The sequence below is a fragment of the Bos grunniens genome, chromosome 11 (assembly GCF_055505025.1).
Source record: "Bos grunniens cultivar Pamir isolate PY7600 chromosome 11, Bosgru_T2T1.0, whole genome shotgun sequence".
NCBI classification, from domain to species: Eukaryota; Metazoa; Chordata; class Mammalia; order Artiodactyla; family Bovidae; genus Bos; species Bos grunniens.
In genome coordinates this window covers 36,565,182-36,585,823 of record NC_141175.1, presented here as the reverse complement: position 1 = coordinate 36,585,823, position 20,642 = coordinate 36,565,182, and the positions used below count along the sequence as shown (strand labels likewise).

Sequence of the window (20,642 nt, the reverse complement as noted above, 5' to 3'; positions counted from 1 at the left end):
AAAGACAGATTTAGAGGGGCTGCTTTTGAAGGAAGCTGACACTGTGCAGGTAGCAGAGAGAGAAGGGGCAGGAGAGCGGGAGTTGTCCACTGGGCTTTGTCTGCTTGGGCAGCCCTCTCAGTCACCTGGGGCCACAACTTCTTCATCCTCAACCCAAACTTATGAGCCTCCTTTATGGTGCCCTGACCGGCCTGCGGACAGAGCCCACCCCCAACGCGTGGTGGGAACCCAGAGCTGAAGGTGACAGGGTCAGTGTGGGTGTGTCTGTGTGAGAGTGTGCATGTGTGAGTGGATGGGGGATGGGGCACTTTCTCTTCCGCACATCAGGAGGGTCTTTGAGGATGAATGACAAAACAGCCTGCTGTGACATATTTGAAAGTGAACGGCTCTCCAGGTTAGTGAGTGAGTGAAACTGTCTGACTCTCTGTGACCCCATAGACTACACAGTCCATGGAATTCTCCAGGCCAGAATACTGGAGTGGGTAGCCATTCCCTTCTCCAGGGTATCTTCCCAACCCAGGGATGGAACCCAGGTCTCCCGCATTGCAGGTGGATTCTTTACCAGCTGAGCCACCAGGGAAGACCAAATTAAGGGTGTTTGTAAAACACTGCTTCTTTGTGATCAAACATGGCCTTGGGTCTTTTCACCCAATCTGCCCGTTATTTTATTCTAGGGCTGCTGGCACCTGCTCTGTCCTAGTTATCCCTCTCTGGAGTCAGAACAAAGGACGCAGGCTGTGGGGCTGGGCCACCTGGGTTCCTAGGGACTCTGCCACATACTGACCATGTAACTTTGGGAAGGTCTGTTTACCTCCCTGAGACTCAGTTTTCCCCTCTGCACAATGGCACAATGGCTGTGGTGTGTGAGAGGACACAGCTAGACTGGAAGGGCTCTAAGGTTCTGGGGTTGAAGGACAGATGGGCTGAGCTCGGGCCTCCATGCCCCTGTAGCACTTTCTTCTGGAAGACCAGTTGCTCCTCTGTGGGCTTGACTACCCAATATGGCCTCCTCCCTGGCCCATCCCTCTTAGTTAGACTGGCTTCACTGCCAGCTCCAGGTGAGTCCTGTCCCTAAGGGCACGCAGGTGCACCTGCCCTCACCGCCCTGCCTTCTGCTGCTCCTCTGGCCAGTGGGGCTCCTGGCCATGCTGTACTTAATGGGGGGCTAGCAGGATTTGTTACCAGGTGGGGCAGGGACCCCCAAAATGGAGACAGACTGAGAAATCAGGTAAAGCCATAGCTGTGCTTACGGTTTCAGGATCTAAACTACATCCCATCTTCCTAGACTCCCCCAAATACACCACTTCGTTTCTATTTTCCTACCAGTTAAGGGTAAATAGGGCCAAACCTAGCCTGAGCTGAGACAGTCACCAAGTCACAGGGGCCCACTCCTTCTGAACCCTTGACCCTTTGCAAGAGGACCCCTCCACTGCTTTGGCCACCAATGTCCCCTCACCTGTCAATCAGATCCTGGAGGGCTGGACACCAGGCCTCTGCCTCCCCTGATGGATGGCAAGGGCAGATGGCAGGACCAGTGTCTTATTTATCCCTCACTCTGCAGGGAGCCTCATAATTCCCAGGTCCTTGGTGACATTTATGGGCTGAACTGACAGGGCACCAGTTACCTCACTTGTTATTATGCTCGCTTGAGTGTCAGCTCAGGAGAGCATTTGCATTGCCACCCGAGTCTTTTCACTCTAATTATGGAGTGAAAAGTGGTATTCTTGCTCTTGGCTTCTGAACACCAGCCACAGATGACTATCCGCCAGGCTAATTCAGCTGGCATTAAGGCACTCAGGGGTTTCAGGATGACTTAATCGAGTTGCAAGGAACCTCTGATATTAAGTAAAAAAAAAAAAAAAGAAAGAAACATGCTACATATAACATATTCCTAAGAACATTCATATATAAAAGGCCAAAATGTTAATGGACTTCCCTGGTGGCTCAGACAGTAAAGCATCTGTCTACGATGTGGAAGATCTGGGTTACTGATTATCTGACTCCTTGCGACTCCATGGACTGTAGATGCCAGGCTCCTCTGTCCATGGAATTCTCCAGGTAAGAATATTGGAGTAGGTTGCCATTTCCTCCTCCAGGGGATCTTCCTGACCCAGGGATCAAACCCAGATCTCCTGTATTGCAGGCAGATTCTTTACCATCTGAGCCACCAGGGAACCCCAATGATTATCTCTAGATGGAGGGATTATGGTTAGTTTTCATTCTTCTCATTTCACTTTGCTGAAGCCAATTGATATATCTATTTTGTAAGTAAGGGGAGTTACTACAAAATGAAATGAACTGATAATTGGAGCTGGGTCTTCTCCTGGGTGTGGTGGTGGGGGCAGTGAATGGTGGACAGTTTCCAGACAAAGTGCCGTAAGTCCTGCCTTGGGGTCCTGAGGGAGAAGCCGCCTCGGGATTTGGGCCCAGGCACCCCGACCCCTCTCCTACATCCCTTAACCTTAACCCCGTGTCTCTTAGAGTCTTCTCACTCAGGGACCCTCGGACACATCTCTCATGCCTTCAAGGGACGTGACTCATCACACTCTGGCTCCCTCTCTGTCCTCTCAGAATGCCTCCCCTTTCCTCAGGCCCTGCCACAATGTGGCCAGTAGGGCACATCCTCTTCTTTGACCAAAGGGCTGCTGTGTTGGGAGGGACAGGGACAATCTGGATTCCGGCCATGAAAACACCGAACTCACCAGTCACCACTCCCATGCACGCTTGCGGCTCCTGCTTTTCAGTCCTGCAAGTAGAACAAACATACAAATGTCAGCCTGAGTTTGTCGCCTAGCAATGCTTGCCCTCAACTGCCGTGGTCTCTTTCACAACAGGCTTCGGCTCAGCATTGCTCTGAGTCTGGATTTATCCTTCCTGGAGACAGAGGCACACCTCAGAGGCCAATGGAGCTGCCAAAATGGGGTGAGCAGCTCTGGACCCTCCTCCCCGCCCCTCTAGTCTTGTCCCAAGTTTGAAGGGGACACAGACCGCCACATAGAACGAGCCTGACCCTGGTCCAACTCTGCTTGCATCCCCCAGAGCAGAGCACAGAGGCTGGAGGAAGAGCAAGAACCCCTTACTCAGCCCTTCCCGCTGTCCCTCCCTTATTCACCCCAGGGAGCCAGGGGGATTCCCGCACAGAACGCTGGATGAAGAGGCAGGAGTTTGTGTTCTGGTCTCCACTCTTCTGCCTGCCCCTAAGGAAGCCTGGAGCCGGCGTCTCCTCCCTGGCCCTCAGGTCTCCCCACCAATGAAGCAGGGAGACAACAAGAGCTGATCAACCTGGAGGCTCAGCTCAGCTCTGTTGCTCTGGGGTTCCCGAACAATTACCATTCTTGTTCCTCCAGGTCGTCCGTCCCTGAGTCTGGAGGCTGGAAAAGATATGGGGTATAAGCAGCCCAGCCAGGGAAGGTGGCAGAGCCTGTCCTGGGGAGACCCCAGCTGCCTGCCGTACACCCCCTCCCACCAACAAAAGGGAATCCCTGGATCCAGAAAATGGCCAGACCTGCCTGCATTCGTTTTTCAGGGAGAGAAGAAAGGATGTTAAATTTTCTCCAAAGCTTGCTGGTCCAAACTCAGGGAATAACAGGTGTAAACGTTTTCTTTAGATTAGAAAACTGGGTGGGGGAGCTTAGACTTAAATGTGTCTCTGTAGAATGTTAACGTCCTTCATAGAAACACAATAAGTTGTTTCATTGTGACTTTCCATACTCTAAAATAATTAGATAATCTAATACACAATCTAAAATGTGTCTGGTCTGTCTCCCTTGCCTAGAATGAAAACTCCAGGAGGGCAGGAATTTGCCTCTGTTTTGTTCTTGATTATATTCTTCAGACCTAGAACAGCATCTGATGTGTCATAAGTACTCAGTAAATACTCACTTGATACTATTTTTTGAATGAACAATGTAAGTGTTTGATTGTCCTCTTGGTAAAAGCTGAACCACACAGGACTCAGTTGGAGACTTTCCCTGGTCATAGGGCTGAGGTGAGACCATGAGAATCTTGTCTTTTGTGAGGTCCCAGGGATGCCTGGGGCTTCCCAGATGGTGTTAGTGGTAAAGAACCTGCCTGCCAATGCAGAGGACATAAGAGATGCAGGTTTGATCCTTGGGTTGGGAAGATCCCCTGAAGGAGGAAATGGCAACCCATTCCAGTATTCTTGCCTGGAATATCCCATGGACAGAGGATCCTAGCAGGCACAGTCCATGAGTTCACACAGAGTTGGACATGACTGAGAGACTAAGCACAGAGATGCTTGGAATTGTGCCCAGAACACTGAAAATGTTCAGCACGTATTAGCTGTTGTCAATAGTAGTATTTTCACAGGTTCTGACACAAATTCTCTCTCTCAAAACTCCAGGTGTGGTGATCACAGGTGACGATGTACCCTCACTACCTTACACCCAGCCTGCTGCTGCTTCCCTTTAAAGGGCCTGCCTGTCCTTAAGGACCCGGCTTCAAAGACAGCCAGTCAGTCTGTAAAAATGGGCCACATCTCTGGCTCCCTCTGGGGAGGGCAGGCTGACTCTCCTCTGACTGGGATGGAGTCCTCTCTTCTTTTCAGTGAGAGGGAGCGTGAAAAAGTTTTCTGAGGGAAAGTAACACATTAAACAGAAAACCACATGCAAATACAAGTCAGGTGAAATCCTGAGGGAGGCCTGGCTCTGGGGCTGAGGCAAAGGGGTCAGCCTGTGCCTGGCCAAAGTGGACATGACTGACAGTAGAGGTTTTCCTCAGAAAAGCTGGATGGGGGTGGTGAGGGGAAGGAAGGGAGAGAACGAGAGGAACAAGGTAGAGAGAGTATGGGAGAGCTCAGGGAGAGGTCACAGAGGGGAAGGCTGGAACAAACCCAGCAAACTCCTCTGCCACCATTTTGACAACTGCTGGCCATTTTCCCCCCATGCTCTTCACTGGCTGCATGTTCTGTGGCCCTAGAGACACATAACTGAGACACAAGCCCTGGCTTCAAGGAATTTGATAGAGTGGATTATAACCTCCCCGGCATGGCAAATGTCTGTGACTCTTAGTTAAGAGGGATAAAAGGTCACAGATAGCATACTGCTGCTGCTGCTGCTGCTAAGTCACTTCAGTCATGTCCGACTCTGTGTGACCCCATAGACGGCAGCCCACCAGGCTCCCCCGTCCCTGGGATTCTCCAGGCAAGAACACTGGAGTGGGTTGCCATTTCCTTCTCCAATACATGAAAGTGAAAAGTGAAAGTGTAGTTGCTCGGTCGTGTCCGACTCTTCGCGACCCCATGGACTGCAGCCTACCAGGCTCCTCCATCCATGGGATTTTCCAGGCAAGAGTACTGGAGTGGGGTGCCATTGCCTTCTCCGTAGCATACTGCAGCGTAACCCTATTTAGGTCATACACACTTTCTCTCTCACACACACACCCTATATATTGAAGTGTGTGTGTTTGTATATGGCTGTTAAGACAAGAGAATAGGAGATATGAACGAGATCTTCCATGTTTTAATACTATCTCCATGTGCTTTCATTTTTTCCCTATAATGAATGTCTGTCACAAGTGTTAGTTTGAAAACAATTTTGATGACTCTGATCTTTAACACTCTGTGAGGAAAAGGAAGTCCAGAGCAATTAAACAAACAGGTGCTAGCATCGGTCACAAGGAAGTGCTAGGCCTTGGAGCAAAAGCACCGGCTTTCCACCTTCCTTCTTTCTCATTTCACTATCTTCCATTGTCTTTCCCTATCCTGATGTCTTTCATAAACCAGGCTGAGTTCATGAGAGCTGACTCTCAGGGCAGACAGAGGCAGGCAGCCTCCTACGAACTGTGCTCTTGGGGCTTATCCTGAAGGTTGAGGATAATGATCGGGGGCTGGGAGACCATCATGGACTGAAAGCATCTCCCAGCACCCTGGGGTCCCAGGAGGAGAGAGGGTGAGCTGAGTGACAGCAGGAACTGCGAGGCTGAATAATTCATGAGTCAAAGAACTCTCAGAGCCAGGACCAAAGAGTGGAAACCGCTGATTGGTTTAACTTTAGAAACCTGGCTTGGAGTGGAGAGTTCCCTGCAGGGAATTTCCCTGCCTCAGGAAGGAGAATGCGCGAGTCCTCCAGCCAGTGTCACGCTCTCGGCTCTGGGGACACACAAGCTCGGCAGCGGCAATGTGCTCCTCGGGGCAGAAAATCTCTCTTCTCATTATTCCCACCTCTCCTTTACATCCCTCCCGCTGGGACACCTCCGCCTTCACCCTCATCCATGTGCACGCATGTACACACACCGTCACACTTGCAGGCTTAACCCCACCATCACAAGTAGCAAAGAACAAGGGTGGGAGCCCTGGCTGAAGATTTCACTGGGCCCTGGTCAGTTTTTCTAATGTGAAGTCTTCACCTATGGCCAGTGCTGTGTGCAGGGAAGTAGGACATAGCAAGGAGGCAGCCTGGGCCAGGGGCAGGGGCTGAGGCTGCAGGGGTGCAGAGGGCAGCGGTGACACAGAGGACAGGGGGAAGGAAACAAGGTGGGCAGAGATGGGAGGAAGACATGGAAGGGGAGAGGCGAGGGTGTACTGGTTCAGGTGTGAGGGGTACAGGGCAGAGCTGAGAACACCTGACTAGTGGTCCATGCAGCTGGGACTGCTGGGACTTGAGGGGCAGCAGTGCTAAGACCAGAGCAGTGGGGCTGCGGGAAGCCAGGACTGAAGCCTCCGCTCTTCCTGCTTATCCCTCTCTCCTCTCTCCATCCTTCCCTTATTGCTCCCTTTCTCAGTTCCTGACCACATAAAACAATACCACTTCAAAGTTATTAGCAAAGATGGGTATATTTTTAAAAATTTGCCAAGCAGGTAAGGACATTTTTCTTTTCTATCTCATAAGTAGATAGTTTAAGAGATTGCTTTTAAATTTCTGTGTGATTTTTGGCTTATTTATCAATAGGTTTGATTTACTCATGAGAAAGTTCAAAAGTTTCTTCATCCTAATGTAAAGAGAGTCAGTCACTCAATTTAAAACAACAACATCAATTCAGAACCCTAGATTTTAGGATTTTTCCAGTTCAGAGAATGTTCTCTCTCCCCAGGTGAAACATTCTTCCTGGTTACTAGGAGCTCATTCAAAGAATCCTCAGTCCCAAACCCCACCTCCCACCTCCATCTCCTTGCTATACTCACGTTGCCAATGGCTGCCACAAATTTAATATCAGAAGGTCTCAGAGAGTGAACTGCAAAGACAAGAACCCATGTAAGAAGATCAGATCTACATTTTGCACAGTGTGGGCCCAGGATGCTAAATGGGAGCAGACCCAAGGCCCTCACCCCAAGAATGCCCCAAGGTTGGCCATGGGAGGGGGAATCTGAAGACCAAGAAGTCACTGGAAGCCCTAAACCTGCTCCAAAGAGGCTCAGTCCTCAGTGGAGGCCACACTGCTGACTGGTCTCAGGATCTCCAAGTAGGTGTCCCATGGAAGGTTATTCACGGACCTCCTTTCCTTCTCACCTGGCGCTCTTTCTGCCCCTCACTTCCCTCTATCCCTTGACTCTGCATTTCTCGGCCACCATTAATAAGACAGCAACACAGAAAAATGAAAACCATTTGGGTTCAAAAGGGATCATGTCGGCTTGGAGGCTTGCCAGAGAACAGGGCTGTGAACAGCCCTCATAAATATCAGACACAAGCTGCAGGAAGCCTCCACCACCTACTTGGGTCACTAGCATCCTTAAAATTAAGTTTCCTTAGAAACCACTGATATATTCCTTGGTCATGTTATGGGGGCATTAAGGGTAAGCCTCCTAAAGAAGCCACTTCCTAAGAAGTACGTCGATTTCTTTTTCTAACCACACTTGTTACGTGACAGAATAGTAAGAATACCATGCTTAACTGGAAATCCTGGTAAGCCAGTACAATGCAAACAAAGCCATTAAACACAGTCCACAATGCAGCCATGTAAGACGATAAAGCTGGAGAAGAGGACCAGCTCAACAGCAACATTCATAGCATCCAGGTATTAGATGAACCTAACCCATTATAGGAAAAAATATGTCTAGAGCAGCCACTGCGGCTACATTACAGGATTGGGAAGGTACGTGCATAGCCAAGATCCAACCCACAGCTCCTGTGACGTGGTCCACCCACCTGGAGGTGAGCTCCCAGGGGTCTCCTTCACCCAGGTAAAGCCACCATGGGGCCATGTTGGATTTATCTCTTGAGTGGTGTGTTGGGCTGTGTCCCTCCACAGAAATGACTGAGGATATCAAAAGAGGAGGGACTGAGAACAGGGAGAAGAGGGAAGATGTGAACAGCCAAAGGTGCAAGTAGAGTGGGGCTCAAGCCTCTGCCGGCCACACCAGAGAGAAGACGCTGGCCTTCCTGGCTTATGGCTCAGGGTCACGTACCTGAGTTAGAAGGCACGCTGGATCCTGGAGAAGGCACATTCTCTGGGTTGCAAAAGAATGAAAAACTCTTCAGGCTCTGCCCCTGAAACCAAATGTCAGAAATATCAACTGCCTTGTAAGGGAATGTTACAGGTCCTGAAAACTTGATGTAGAGATGACCATGTGCTTATTCTATGAGGCTCAAAATCCAGAAGCAACAATTGTCCATAGTCATGCTCTTTTAACCCTATATCCAGTTCACTTAGTAAAAGGAGACATATGCCTGTTGAGAACGATTTTAGAGGTGGCAAGTAAGGATGCCTCAGAACAGTAGGGTAGAGAGGGAGGGAGGCAGGATAAAGAATAAAAACCAACTGGTGATAATGAGAAAGTTCTGGAGATAGAAAGTGCTGACAGGTACACAGCAATGTGAATGTACTCAATGTCACTGAACTGTACACTCAAAAATGATCGATTTTATATTATGCATATTTTATCACAATAAAAAGGAAACCATGAAGAGACCCAATATATCTAGACTAAAATTTTTTTAAATCTCTTCTATAGTGTTATATTTTTTGAATTATCTACTTTCCTTCTTTAAATTTGATTGCTTATACAAAAGCGGGTATATGGGGCATTAAGTTATTTAAAGCTGGGAATTGGATAAAGTGGAAATTGGGAGACTCTTGTGTCCCTACTGGAACAGAATGTGTCCTAAGCCCAGAGGGGCTGCTGAAAGCAAGTGTGTGTAGTGGGGGGAGGGCTGGTCCTCAAGACCACTTGGCTGCCTCAGATGCCCATGTACATCCAAAGCAGCCTCCACTTCTGGGAATCAGGTGGAAGACTTTGGGAAAGGAGGTCATATGTATTCTCCCCAGAACCGAGAGTAAAAGGGGAAATATTCCAATGGGGGAAAATGTGCAGTAAATTGGTTGCACATCTGTGACCAGGAGACACAAGTTAATTTCTCATGAATTACTGATTTCAGTAAGAGATAAAGCATTTACTCTCAACTCTTATCTTGTAGATGTTCTGGGAAAACCTCACCCAAATGACTTCGGATAACTCACAGCATCTGCTTCAAGGTTCACAGAGATAACCAGGCTGTTTATAAGTCTTTCTGGGCACTTCTGGGAACTACCTGCTCAGTCTGAAGAGATTTTGAGCCCCAAATTCCAGGAGCTACAGTTATGCTGCCTCCACTCTGCCAGGTAACCTGCCTGTCCCAGGGGAAGCAGCTCACTTAGTCTATACCCCCAAGGCCTCAGGGAAGGGCCTGTCAACTTGTATCAAGACTAGGACTCACCCTTCAGAAGGGAAGTCACTACCTCTCCCATGAAGACAAAGCCCTTACCTCTGGCCACAGCTGCTCTTCCAATGTGTTCTCTCCAGGGGAAGTATGGGCCTGGGTCGTTCCTAAAAGAAAGCAAGAACTGTCCTGGTTATTTATCTGGAATTAACTCCCTGCTCTAGATTCACAGCTTTCGTGCTTTTCCTCTCCACCCTACCTATTTGCCCTGCTCATTAATGTGCCTTGTGTTAGGAAAGTCCAGGTTCCATTCCTCCAACTATCACCTCCATTGTTTGGGACCCTGTACATCCATTAATGCAGCCTCTTAAGGCAGAATCCCTAGGTTGAGAAGCAAAAGTGTCATCTGGGAGGGGTTAGCAATAACCCTATATCTTGCACAGACACATTACTGCAGATTGCTTTGTGGGTTCCTTAGTGAAGGGCAGAACTCTAGGGGAGAGTGATGTTGGACAAATAACCGCTGTTGTTTGGGGATCCGGGATGAATCAGGGAAAGCGGAGGACATTCTGGAACAGTCTGAAGGGTGATGTGAGCTTAAGACAAGAGCTAATAGTGGCATTCCCAATAGCCATGACTGTACATAATAGCTGGACAAGGGCTGTCTTCAGACATCTTACTGAACATGAAATGAAGAGGAAGAAAAGGCAGGTGGAGAGACTGCTAAGACACTGTTCTCGTCCCAGCTTACTTCGTGCCAGTCTTTTAAAACTTGGTTTTTAAAAAATTTTATGTACAATGAGAGATTCACTTTATAAGCCAATGAGTTTCCCCATCAAACCTTTAGCTTTCTAAATACACAAATAAGGGTATAGCACAGTAACAGCACTCTAAATAAAGGAACGAAAACCATCACCCACGGTGACAGCACCCCTATAGCCAAGAGTGGTTTCATGTGCTCACACTCATGTCCACCATCAGGCTCCTGATCAGTCTCACTTTTCATTCAGTTGTAATCAGTGGGGATGCAATCTTGTATCCTACAAGCTCCTTTAATGCTGTAACTTGAACTTTCTTTTTCACACTGATACATAATCTTGATGCTTACTTCAACAGCGTCAAGAAACATTTATGATACTGATATGTAATCAGAGGTCTGGCTCCCTTGCTCCCTCTGGCTTCTCTCCACCCAGCTCTCTGTCCAGGGTGCACATTCCTTGAATGGGCATGCCATGCGAGAACCCCCAGACAGCATCAGACAAGGCCAAAGGGAAGCCTGACTTGGGGAGAGGGGACTTGATTTCTTTTCCACTCCAGCCTTCTTCTGCAGTTTTGCTTCCTGAACCTGAAAAGAATTTATCTGGAGTTTCATGAGGGACAAGAGTGTATTTCCATTTCATGCCTACAGTGCAATCTGGCATTGATTTCCACGTAGGAAGTCATAACAGAAATGTGGGTTGTGTCCTGCCCCCAGATCTCAGTGACCCTTTGGAAATGCCCAGAAGAAATATTTCTGAGCAGAAAGAAACACAGGATGGGAAGGTGCTGAGATGTGGACAAACACAGAGTGCTTGAAAGGGCTGGAGCACAGGGATTATAACCAGAGGGCAAGGTAGATGAGGCTGCACAGACAGATGGCAGCCAGGCTGTGGAGCTGTGAACACCAGGCTACTCCGTAGGCAACAGGAAGCTGTGACAGGTCTTTGAAGAGATGAGCATTAGGGTGTGTTTTAAGATGATCATCATTCTGGGAAGTAGTGGGGTAGATGAATTAGCAGGGGAGAGATTTGAGACCATTTTGGTAATATTCTTTTTAAGCCAGGATAAAAACAAGCATGGAAGTCAATATTTATACGCAGTTTCTAGGTACCCAGCCCTATTCTAAGCACTTACATGAAATAATTCATTTAATCTTCACAATGACTCTGAGATAAATGCTATCCTCCCTACCTTACAGTTAAGAAACAGGCCCAGAAAGGGTAAGTGACATTTTAAAGGTGACACAGTGAACAAATGGTGATGGAAAGATTTGAAAATGGGGAGTCTGGCCCCATGGGCCATGCTCAGAACCAAACTAAGTGTAAGTAACAGCCTAGGATCTAGACCAGGACTCAATCAACTTCTGGTAACGGGCCAGATAGTCAGTCTTTTAGATTTTCCTGACTATACCGTCTCTGTCACAAATACTCAGCTCTGTTTGTACTATGAAAGCTACAATAGATAATATGTAAACAAATTAACTTTATAGAGACAAATTTGAATTTCATATAATTTTCATGTACCATGAAATATCTTTTTATTTTTCTTAACCATTAAAAAAAATGTAAAAACCTTTCTGGATATCAACAAACTGATTTTAAAGTTTATATGGAGAGGCAAAATACCCAGAATAGCCAACAGAATATTGAAGGAGAAGAATAAAGTCAGAGGACTGACGCTGCCCATCTTCGAAAGTTACCGTAAAGCTATAGGGTGATATTGGCAGAACAGACAAAGAGATCCATGGAACAAGAGAGAGTTCCCAGACATAGACCCACAGGGAGTCAACTGCTCTCTGATAAGAGTGCAAAGACAACACAAGGGAGGAAAGACAGCTTTTCAACAAATGCTGGGATAACCAGAAGTTCACATGGAAAAAAAAAATCAATCTAAAAATGTAAATATCATTCTTAGCTCACAGATCATACAAAAAGAGGTAAAGGCTGAATTCGGCCCATGGGCTATTGTTTGAGAACCAGTGTCTGACTTAGACACTACTAAAAAGAGGTCAAAGTGAAATGGGAAGATGACATCTCTAGTGATCAGCAATAGCTCTGAGCCCCAGGCATCCCAGGTGGGAGCCTGGATCTACCTCTAGATTACCAGGCTGGTTGCTGCTGCCTCAGCTCCTCCCTGGGCTTTGCCAGCATCTTCACAAGTAGAGGAATACAGGTCCTGGAGCAACTCTTCCCTGATCCTTGAGAAATGCCCCACTCAGCACGTCTCCTGGTCTTTCAGGCTTCATGCCTGAGGGGGTAGGGAGTAAACTGCTCTTCAAAGAATGTTTTTGGTCTTTGCTGTAAATAGAAGTTCTAATTTAAAAAAGAAAAAAAGATTTTTGTGACCAAGGATATACTTGTACTCTACAGTTCATATATTTTTAAGATTTTTAAAAATTGAGTAATATAAGCAAAAGATCTAGCCCAGTGTCTACTTCACTTCACCAATGAAGTAAAGTTTTACGGAGAGAAGAAGCAGAGTGTAGGGCATGAGGAACTGTTCTAAAAAGGAAAAGATGAAGGACAATATACAAAGTGTGTATTGAGATACATTCAATTTGCTGAAAGCTATTGTTTCATTATCAATCCAGAGACATAACCATACAAAATCTACGGGATAGAGCAAAAACAGTTCTTAGAGAGAAGTTCATAGCTATAGAGACCTTCCTCAAAAACAAGAAAAATCTCAAACAACCTAACCTACCACTTAAAAGAATTCGAAAAAGAATAACAGACAAAACCTAAAGTCAGCAAAAGGAAGGATATAATAAAGACCAGAGAGGAAATAAATAAAATAGAGATTTAAAAAATAGAAAAAAAAAAAAAATCAATAAAACTGAGCTGATCCTTTGAAAGGGTAAACAAGATTGACAAACATCTGTCCAGACTCACCAAGAAGAAAAGAGAACCCAGATAAACAAAATAAGATATGAAAAAGGGGACATAATAACCAATACTGCAGAGATATCAAAAACATAAGGAAACGTTATAATCATATGCCATCAAATTTGACAACCTAGAAGAAATGGACAAGTTTCTAGAAACACACTGCCCACCAAAATTGAATCAATAGATAATTTGAAAAAAAAATTAAAGAAATAGGTAAGTTGAAAGATCACTAGAGGTGAAATAAAATCTATAACTAAAAAAGCTCCCTGCAAACAAAAGTCTAGGACCAGACGGCTTCACAGAAAATTCTACCAAACATACAATGAAGAACTGATACCAATCTTTCTCAAACTCTTCCAAAAAATTGAAGAGGAGGGAGTATTCTCAAAGACATTCTATGAAACCACCATTACCCTGGTACCAAAACCAGACAAAGACACCACCAAGAAAGAAATCTACAGGCCAGTATCTTTGTTGAATATAGATGCAAAAATTCTAAACAAAATATTAGCAAATTGAATTCAGTTCAGTTCAGCCACTCAGTCGTGTCTGACTCTTCGCGACCCCATGAATTGTAGCACGCCAGGCCTCCCTGTCCATCACCAACTCCCGGAGTTTACCCAAACTCATGTCCATCGAGTCAGTGATGCCATCCAGCCATCTCATCCTCTGTCGTCTTCTTCTCCTCCTGCCCCCAATCCCTCCCAGCATCAGGGTCTTTTCAAATGAGTCAATTCTTCGCATGAGGTGGCCAAAGTATTGGAGTTTCAGCTTTAGCATCATTCCTTCCAAAGAAATCTCAGGGCTGATCTCCTTCAGAATGGATTGGTTGGATCTCCTTGCAGTCCAAGGGACTCTCAAGAGTCTTCTCCAACACCACAGTTCAAAAGCATCAATTCTTCGGCGCTCAGCCTTCTTCACAGTCCAACTCTCACATCCATACATGACCACAGGAAAAACCATAGCCTTGACTAGAGGAACCTTTGTTGGCAAAGTAATGTCTTTGCTTTTGAATATGCTGTCTAGGTTGGTCATAACTTTCCTTCCAAGGAGTAAGCGTCTTTTAATTTCATGGCTGCAATCACCATCTGCAGTGATTTTGGAGCCCCCAAAAATAAAGTCTGACACTGTTTCCACTGTTTCCCCATCTATTTGCCATGAAGTGATGGGACCAGATGCCATGATCTTTGTTTCCTGAATGTTGAGCTTTAAGCCAACTTTTTCACTCTCCACTTTCACTTTCATCAACAGGCTTTTTAGTTCCTCTTCACTTTCGGCCATAAGGGTGGTGTCATCTGCATCTCTGAGGTTATTGATATATCTCCCGGCAATCTTGATTCCAGCTGCTTCTTCCAGACCAGTGTTTCTCATGATGTACTCTGCATATAAGTTAAATAAGCAGGGTGACAATATATAGCCTTGACGTACTCCTTTTTCCTATTTGGAACCAGTCTGTTGTTCCATGTCCAGTTCTAGCTGTTGCTTCCTGACCTGCATACAGGTTTCTCAAGAGGCAGGTCAGGTCGTCTGGTATTCCCATCTCTTTCAGAATTTTCTACAGTTTATTGTGATCCACACAGTCAAAGGCTTTGGCATAGTCAATAAAGCAAAAATAGACGTTTTTCTGGAACCTTCTTGCTTTTTCGATGATCCAGCGGATGTTGGCAATTTGATGTCTGGTTCCTTTGCCTTTTCTAAAACCAGCTTGAACATCTGGAAGTTCATGGTTCACGTATTGTTGAAGCCTGGCTTGGAGAATTTTGAGCATTACTTTACTAGCATGTGAGATGAGTGCAACTGTGCAGCAGTTTGAGCATTCTTTGGCATTGCCTTTCTTTGGGATTGGAATGAAAACTGACCTGTTCCAGTTCTGTGGCCACTGCTGTGTTTTCCATATTTGTTGGCATATTGAGTGCAGCACTTTCACAGCATCATCTTTCAGGATTTGAAATAGCTCAACTGGAATTCCATCACCTCCACTAGCTTTGTTTGTAGTGATGCTTTCTAAGGCCCACTTGACTTCACATTCCAGGATGTCTGGCTCTAGGTGAGTGATCGCACCATCGTGATTATCTCGGTCATGAAGATCTTTTTTGTACAGTTCTTCTGTGTATTCTTGCCACCTATTCTTAATATCTTCTGCTTCTGTTAGGTCCATACCATTTCTGTCCTTTATTGAGCCCATCTTTGCATGAAATGTTCCTTTTGTATCTCTAATTTTCTTGAAGAGATCTCTAGTCTTTCCCATTCTGTTGTTTTCCTCTGTTTCTTTGCATTGATCACTGAAGAAGGCTTTCTTATCTCTCCTTGCTATTCTTTGGAACTCTGCATTCAGATGCTTATATCTTTCCTTTTCTCCTTTGCTTTTTGCTTCTCTTCTTTTCACAGCTATTTGTAAGGCCTCTTCAGACAGCCATTTTGCTTTTTTGCATTTCTTTTTCTTGGGGATGCTCTTGATCCCTGTCTCCTGTACAATGTCACGAACTTCCATCCATAGTTCATCAGGCACTCTATCTATCAGATCTAGTCCCTTAAATCTATTTCTCACTTCCACTGGATAATCTTTTTTAGGTAATACTTGAATGGTCTAGTGGTTTTCCCTACTTCAACAACACATTAAAAAGATCACACACCACAACCAAATGGGATTCATCCCAAGTTCACTAGGATGTTTTAATATAGGCAAATCAATCAATGGGATATACCACATAAAAGACAAAAACCTCATGATCATCTCAATAGATGCAGAAGAAGCATTGACAAAATTCAATATCCATTCATGATAAAAACTCTTACCACAAGTGGGTATAAAGGAAACATATCTCAACATAATAAAAGCTATTTACGACAAACCCACAGTCAGTATAATATTCAACAGTGAAAAGCTGAAAGCCTTCCTGCTAAAATCTGGAACAAGACAAGGATGCCCACTCCCACGTCTTCTATTCAACATAGTGGTTGAAGTCCTAGCCATAAAGATCAGACAAGAAAAAGAAATAAAACGTATTCAAATTGTAAGGGAAGAGGTAAAATTGTCATTATATGCAGGTGACATGATTTTATATGTAGAAAACCCTAAAGACTCCACACAAAAACTACTAGACTGATAAATTCTCAAGGCAGCAGGATACAAGATTAACATATGAAAATCAGCTGCACTTCTTTGTACTAACAATGAAATATCGGAGAGACAATGTTAAATAATAAAAAAAACTTTTGTATTGCATTAAAAAATACTTAGGGATAAACTTGACCAAGGAGGTGAAGAAGGAAATGGCAACCCACTCCAGTATTCTTGCCCAGAGAGTTCCATGGGTGGAGGAGCCTGGCAGGCTACAGTCCGTGGGGTCACAAAGAGTTGGACACGACTAACACTGACCAAGGAGGTGAAAGACTTATATGCTGAGAACTATAAAACATTAATAAAGGAAACTGAAAATTATTCAAGTAAATAGAAAGCTGTCCCATGCCCTTGGATTGGGAGAAATAGTATTGTTAAAATGACAATACTACCCAAAACAATCTACAGACTTAATGTGATCCCTATCAAATTACCCATGACATTTTTCACAAATAATCCTAAAATTGACATGGAACTGTAAAAGATCCAGAATTGCCACAATAATCCTGAAGTAAAAGTATAAAGCAGGAGGCATAACCCTCCTTCAGACAATACTATAAAGCTACAATACTCAAAATAATGTGGTATCAGCACAAAAACAGACATATAAATCAATGGAACAGAATAGAGAGCCTAAAAATATACCGAGACACATATAGTCAATTAATCCTTGACAAAGGAGGCAAGAATATATGATGGAAAAATGTCTCTTCGGCAAGTGGTGTTGGAAAAGTCAGACTACTGTATGTAAATTGATGAAGTCAGAGAACACCCTTCTCACCATACACAAAAATAAACTCAAAATGGCTTAAAGATGTAAAGACACGACATAAAGATGTCATAAGACATGACACCACAAAAATCCCAGAAGAGAGCATAGGAAAAACATTCTCTGACATGAATCGTATCAATGTTTTCTTAGGTCAGTTTCCCAAGGCAGTATAGATAAAAATGAACGAAATGGGACCTGAATCAAATTTACAAGCTTTTGCACAGCAAGTTCAGTTCAGTCACTCAATCGTGTCCAACTCTTTGTGACCCCATAGACTGCAGCACACCAGGACTCCCTGTCCATCACCAACTCACGGAGCTTACTCAAACTCATGTCCATTGAGTCAGTGATGCCATCCAACCATCTCATCCTCTGTCGTCCCCCTCTCCTCCCACCTTCAATCTTTCCCAGCATCAGGGTCTTTTCCAATGAGTCAGTTCTTAGAATCAGATGGCCAAAGTATTGGAGTTTCAGCTTCAGCATCAGTCCTTCCAACGAATATTCAGGACTGATTTCCTTTAGGATGGACTGATTGGATCTCTTTGCTGTCCAAGCTGCACAGCAAAGGAAACTATAAAACAAAAAACCAAAAAAGGCAACCTACAGAATGGGACAAAATATTTGCAAATGGTGTGACTGGCAAGGGCTTAATTTCCAAAATATACAAACAACTTGTACAACTCACATAAAATTTAAGTGAAAACAAACTTAAGAATTGGCTGCAAATTTGTGTTCTTTCCCCACCCTACACATAGACCAATAAACAGAGCCTTAGAAACTCAAGGTCTTTGGCCACCACTATCTTTTTCAAAATCATTAATCATGAAAACCTAGGGTGATTCATGGAATGCCAGGTTAAAAAAAGAAAAGAAAGAACTGAGCAAAGACATCAGTGTCTGCCTTCTGTGAAGGAAGCAGTTTAAGTTGAGGCAAGAAACTGAAAAATGAACCAACAATCCTCAGAAAAATAAAGCAGAATGCTAAATTTTATCAGACATGTCTAGTTTTCCATGAAAACTAGCCAATGAAAAACTAGTTCAGAAACCAATGAAAACTGGCTCTGAGTGGGCCCAGATGTTGAGTTTTGCAGGCAAGAGTTTCAAAGTAGCTATTATATATATATTCAAAGAATTAAAGAAAAAATTATTTTTTAAATAAAAAAAAAGATTAGAGACTCAACAAATAGAAGCTATATAAAAAAAGTCCAGAAATGATAATTAAAATAACTGAAAAATTTACTAGATGGTCTCATTAACAGACTTGAGATGGCAGAAGAAAAGAATCTTTAAACTTAAAGATAGATCAATAGAAAGTACCTTTCTGAAAAATACAGAGGAAAAGAGATTGAAGAAAAATGAATAGAGCATCTGAAGTGTGGGGGTATTGTCAAGCATACAAAATAACCAGATAATGAGTCCCAGAAGAGGCAGAGAGAGGGAGGCTGAAAATTAAGAGATTTAGAGATAATGGCTAAAAATTTCTCACATTTGATGAAGAACATTGAGCCACAGATCAAAGAAGCAGGGAAAAAACAAAAGCAAACAAACAAAAAAACCACTTCAGGTAAGAAAAACACAATTTTCCCTGGACACATCAACTGTAATAACTGATGTGTCTAGATGTAGATTAAAGCCAAGGTAAACAAAACTCAACAGAGGAAAAACAACTTTTAATGTATAGGAGACCAACATTATGGTAAACAGCTGACTTATGGGAAATGGTGGAGGCCAGAAGGCAGTGGAATGATGTATTTAAAATGCTAAAAGGAAGAGGAACCCACGTGGAAGCAGGGTAATATAAAAAGAAACAAAGTACACAGAGAGTAAATGTGGAGGTAAATCCAAGATAAAATTGCCTGTATAAAACAGAAGTCAACAAATTATGACCCGTAGATCAAATCTGCCCACAGCTTATTTTTATATGGTTCACTAGACAAGAATGATATTTACATTTTAAAGGGTTATAAAACAAATAAGAACTTGTGGTAGAGACCAGACATAATCCACAAAACCAAATATTTACCATCTGACCCTTTACAGACAAAAAGTTTACCAAACTTGATATAAAAAAAAATTAAAAAGGGGACTTCCCTGGTGGTCCAGTGGCTAAGACTGTGCTCTCAGTGCAGGGGGCCCAGGTTTGATCCCTGGTCAGGGAACTGGATCTCACATGCTTCAACTAAGACCTGGTACAGTCAAATAAATAAACAATTTTAAAAAAAAGAATACAGTGTAGAGTTTAAAATATATGTAACCTGAGCAGATTTGAACGGAGCAAATGGAGCTACACTTGTGTGAGCTTTTCCCTTTATCTGGGAAATGGTTAAATGTTAGTCGTTTAGTCGTGTCGAACTCTTTACAACCCCAAGTACTGATATAGCCCACCAGGCTCCTCTGTTCATGGAATTCTCCAGGCAAGAATACTGGAGGGGTTAGCCATTACCTTCTCCCACATTGCAGGGAGATTTTTTACCGTATGAACCACCAGGGAAGCCCATTCATTTATTTAAATTGGACTTTAATAGGACAGGGATGCATGCTATAATCAAATGCCAAAATAACAAAACTGTATAGTCAGCAAGCTAACACCGAGCAGGATAGCATGGGGCAACTGAAACAATAGAAATATTTAATCTGAAGAAGACAAGAAAGAAGAAAAGAAGATCAAAGAACAGGTAGGACACATTGAAGAATAGTCAGGTATCATTTAAAAACACGCTTGGGAAGACCAGAAATGGGAAGCGTAGGGGCGATATATGAGAACTTCCTTCAGTATCTGAAAGGACTGGAAAGCCAAGGGGGATGGTGTTGCTCCACATGACCCCCAAACCAGGACAGGACCGGTGGAGACAAATTGTCCCTTGGCAGAATAGCCTGGGCTACCTGAATAAGAACGAGCCACTCAGGGCACCTGGTCCAGGCAGAGGCTGAGGACCAAGGTGAGCGTGTGGCACACACATCAGACAGGTGTTAGGAGCTTGGACACCCTTGGTCTGGTCGATCTCTCCAGACCTCCATCTCCTCACTTTTAAGATAAGGTTGATAACAGTTGCCTCATTGAGTTGCTATCAGGATTAAACCCATGGAAACACAAAGTGCAGCATCTGACACATGGTAGAGATTCAGTAACTGTAGCTGTGATTATTCAAATTTCAATATCAGAGAGATGACCAAGCATAGACCATTTTTCAGATCCTTCCGGTCTCAATGTTTTGGGATTTCCTCATATAACTAGAGAATTCACGTTTACCTTGGTGATTTAACTCATGCCTGAAAACTGCTCTGAGGCATCACAAAGAGGCTATTCCTGGAATCAAAGTGTCTAGACTTGAAGACCCAGATGGAAACTCAGGACCCCTCGGACCTGTCCCCATTGACTCTCCGGCCTTCACTCCAGTTCTCTGTTTCCTACCAGGTAAATGGGAAGAAAAATTCTTGCCTTTCTCACATCACCCTTAGGCCTTTTGGGAGAAATCATCAAAGCATTTGTGAATTGCTTGGATGCTAATC

General features: G+C 44.2%; 1 protein-coding gene across 2 annotated transcripts in view; it reads right to left on the bottom strand.

Moving 5' to 3' along the window:
* Positions 1-20,642, bottom strand: part of PLB1 (phospholipase B1) — a 132,681-nt gene that overhangs the window by 94,775 nt on the left and 17,264 nt on the right. For both annotated transcript variants that reach the window (XM_086326125.1, XM_086326128.1), the window contains exons 3-7: positions 9,699-9,760; positions 8,363-8,444; positions 7,142-7,191; positions 3,331-3,371; positions 2,703-2,746 (exon numbers count right to left, since the gene is read on the bottom strand). In XM_086326125.1, the coding sequence (XP_086182251.1) occupies positions 2,703-2,746; positions 3,331-3,371; positions 7,142-7,191; positions 8,363-8,444; positions 9,699-9,760 (279 nt within the window). The remainder of the gene's footprint in view (positions 1-2,702; positions 2,747-3,330; positions 3,372-7,141; positions 7,192-8,362; positions 8,445-9,698; positions 9,761-20,642) is intronic.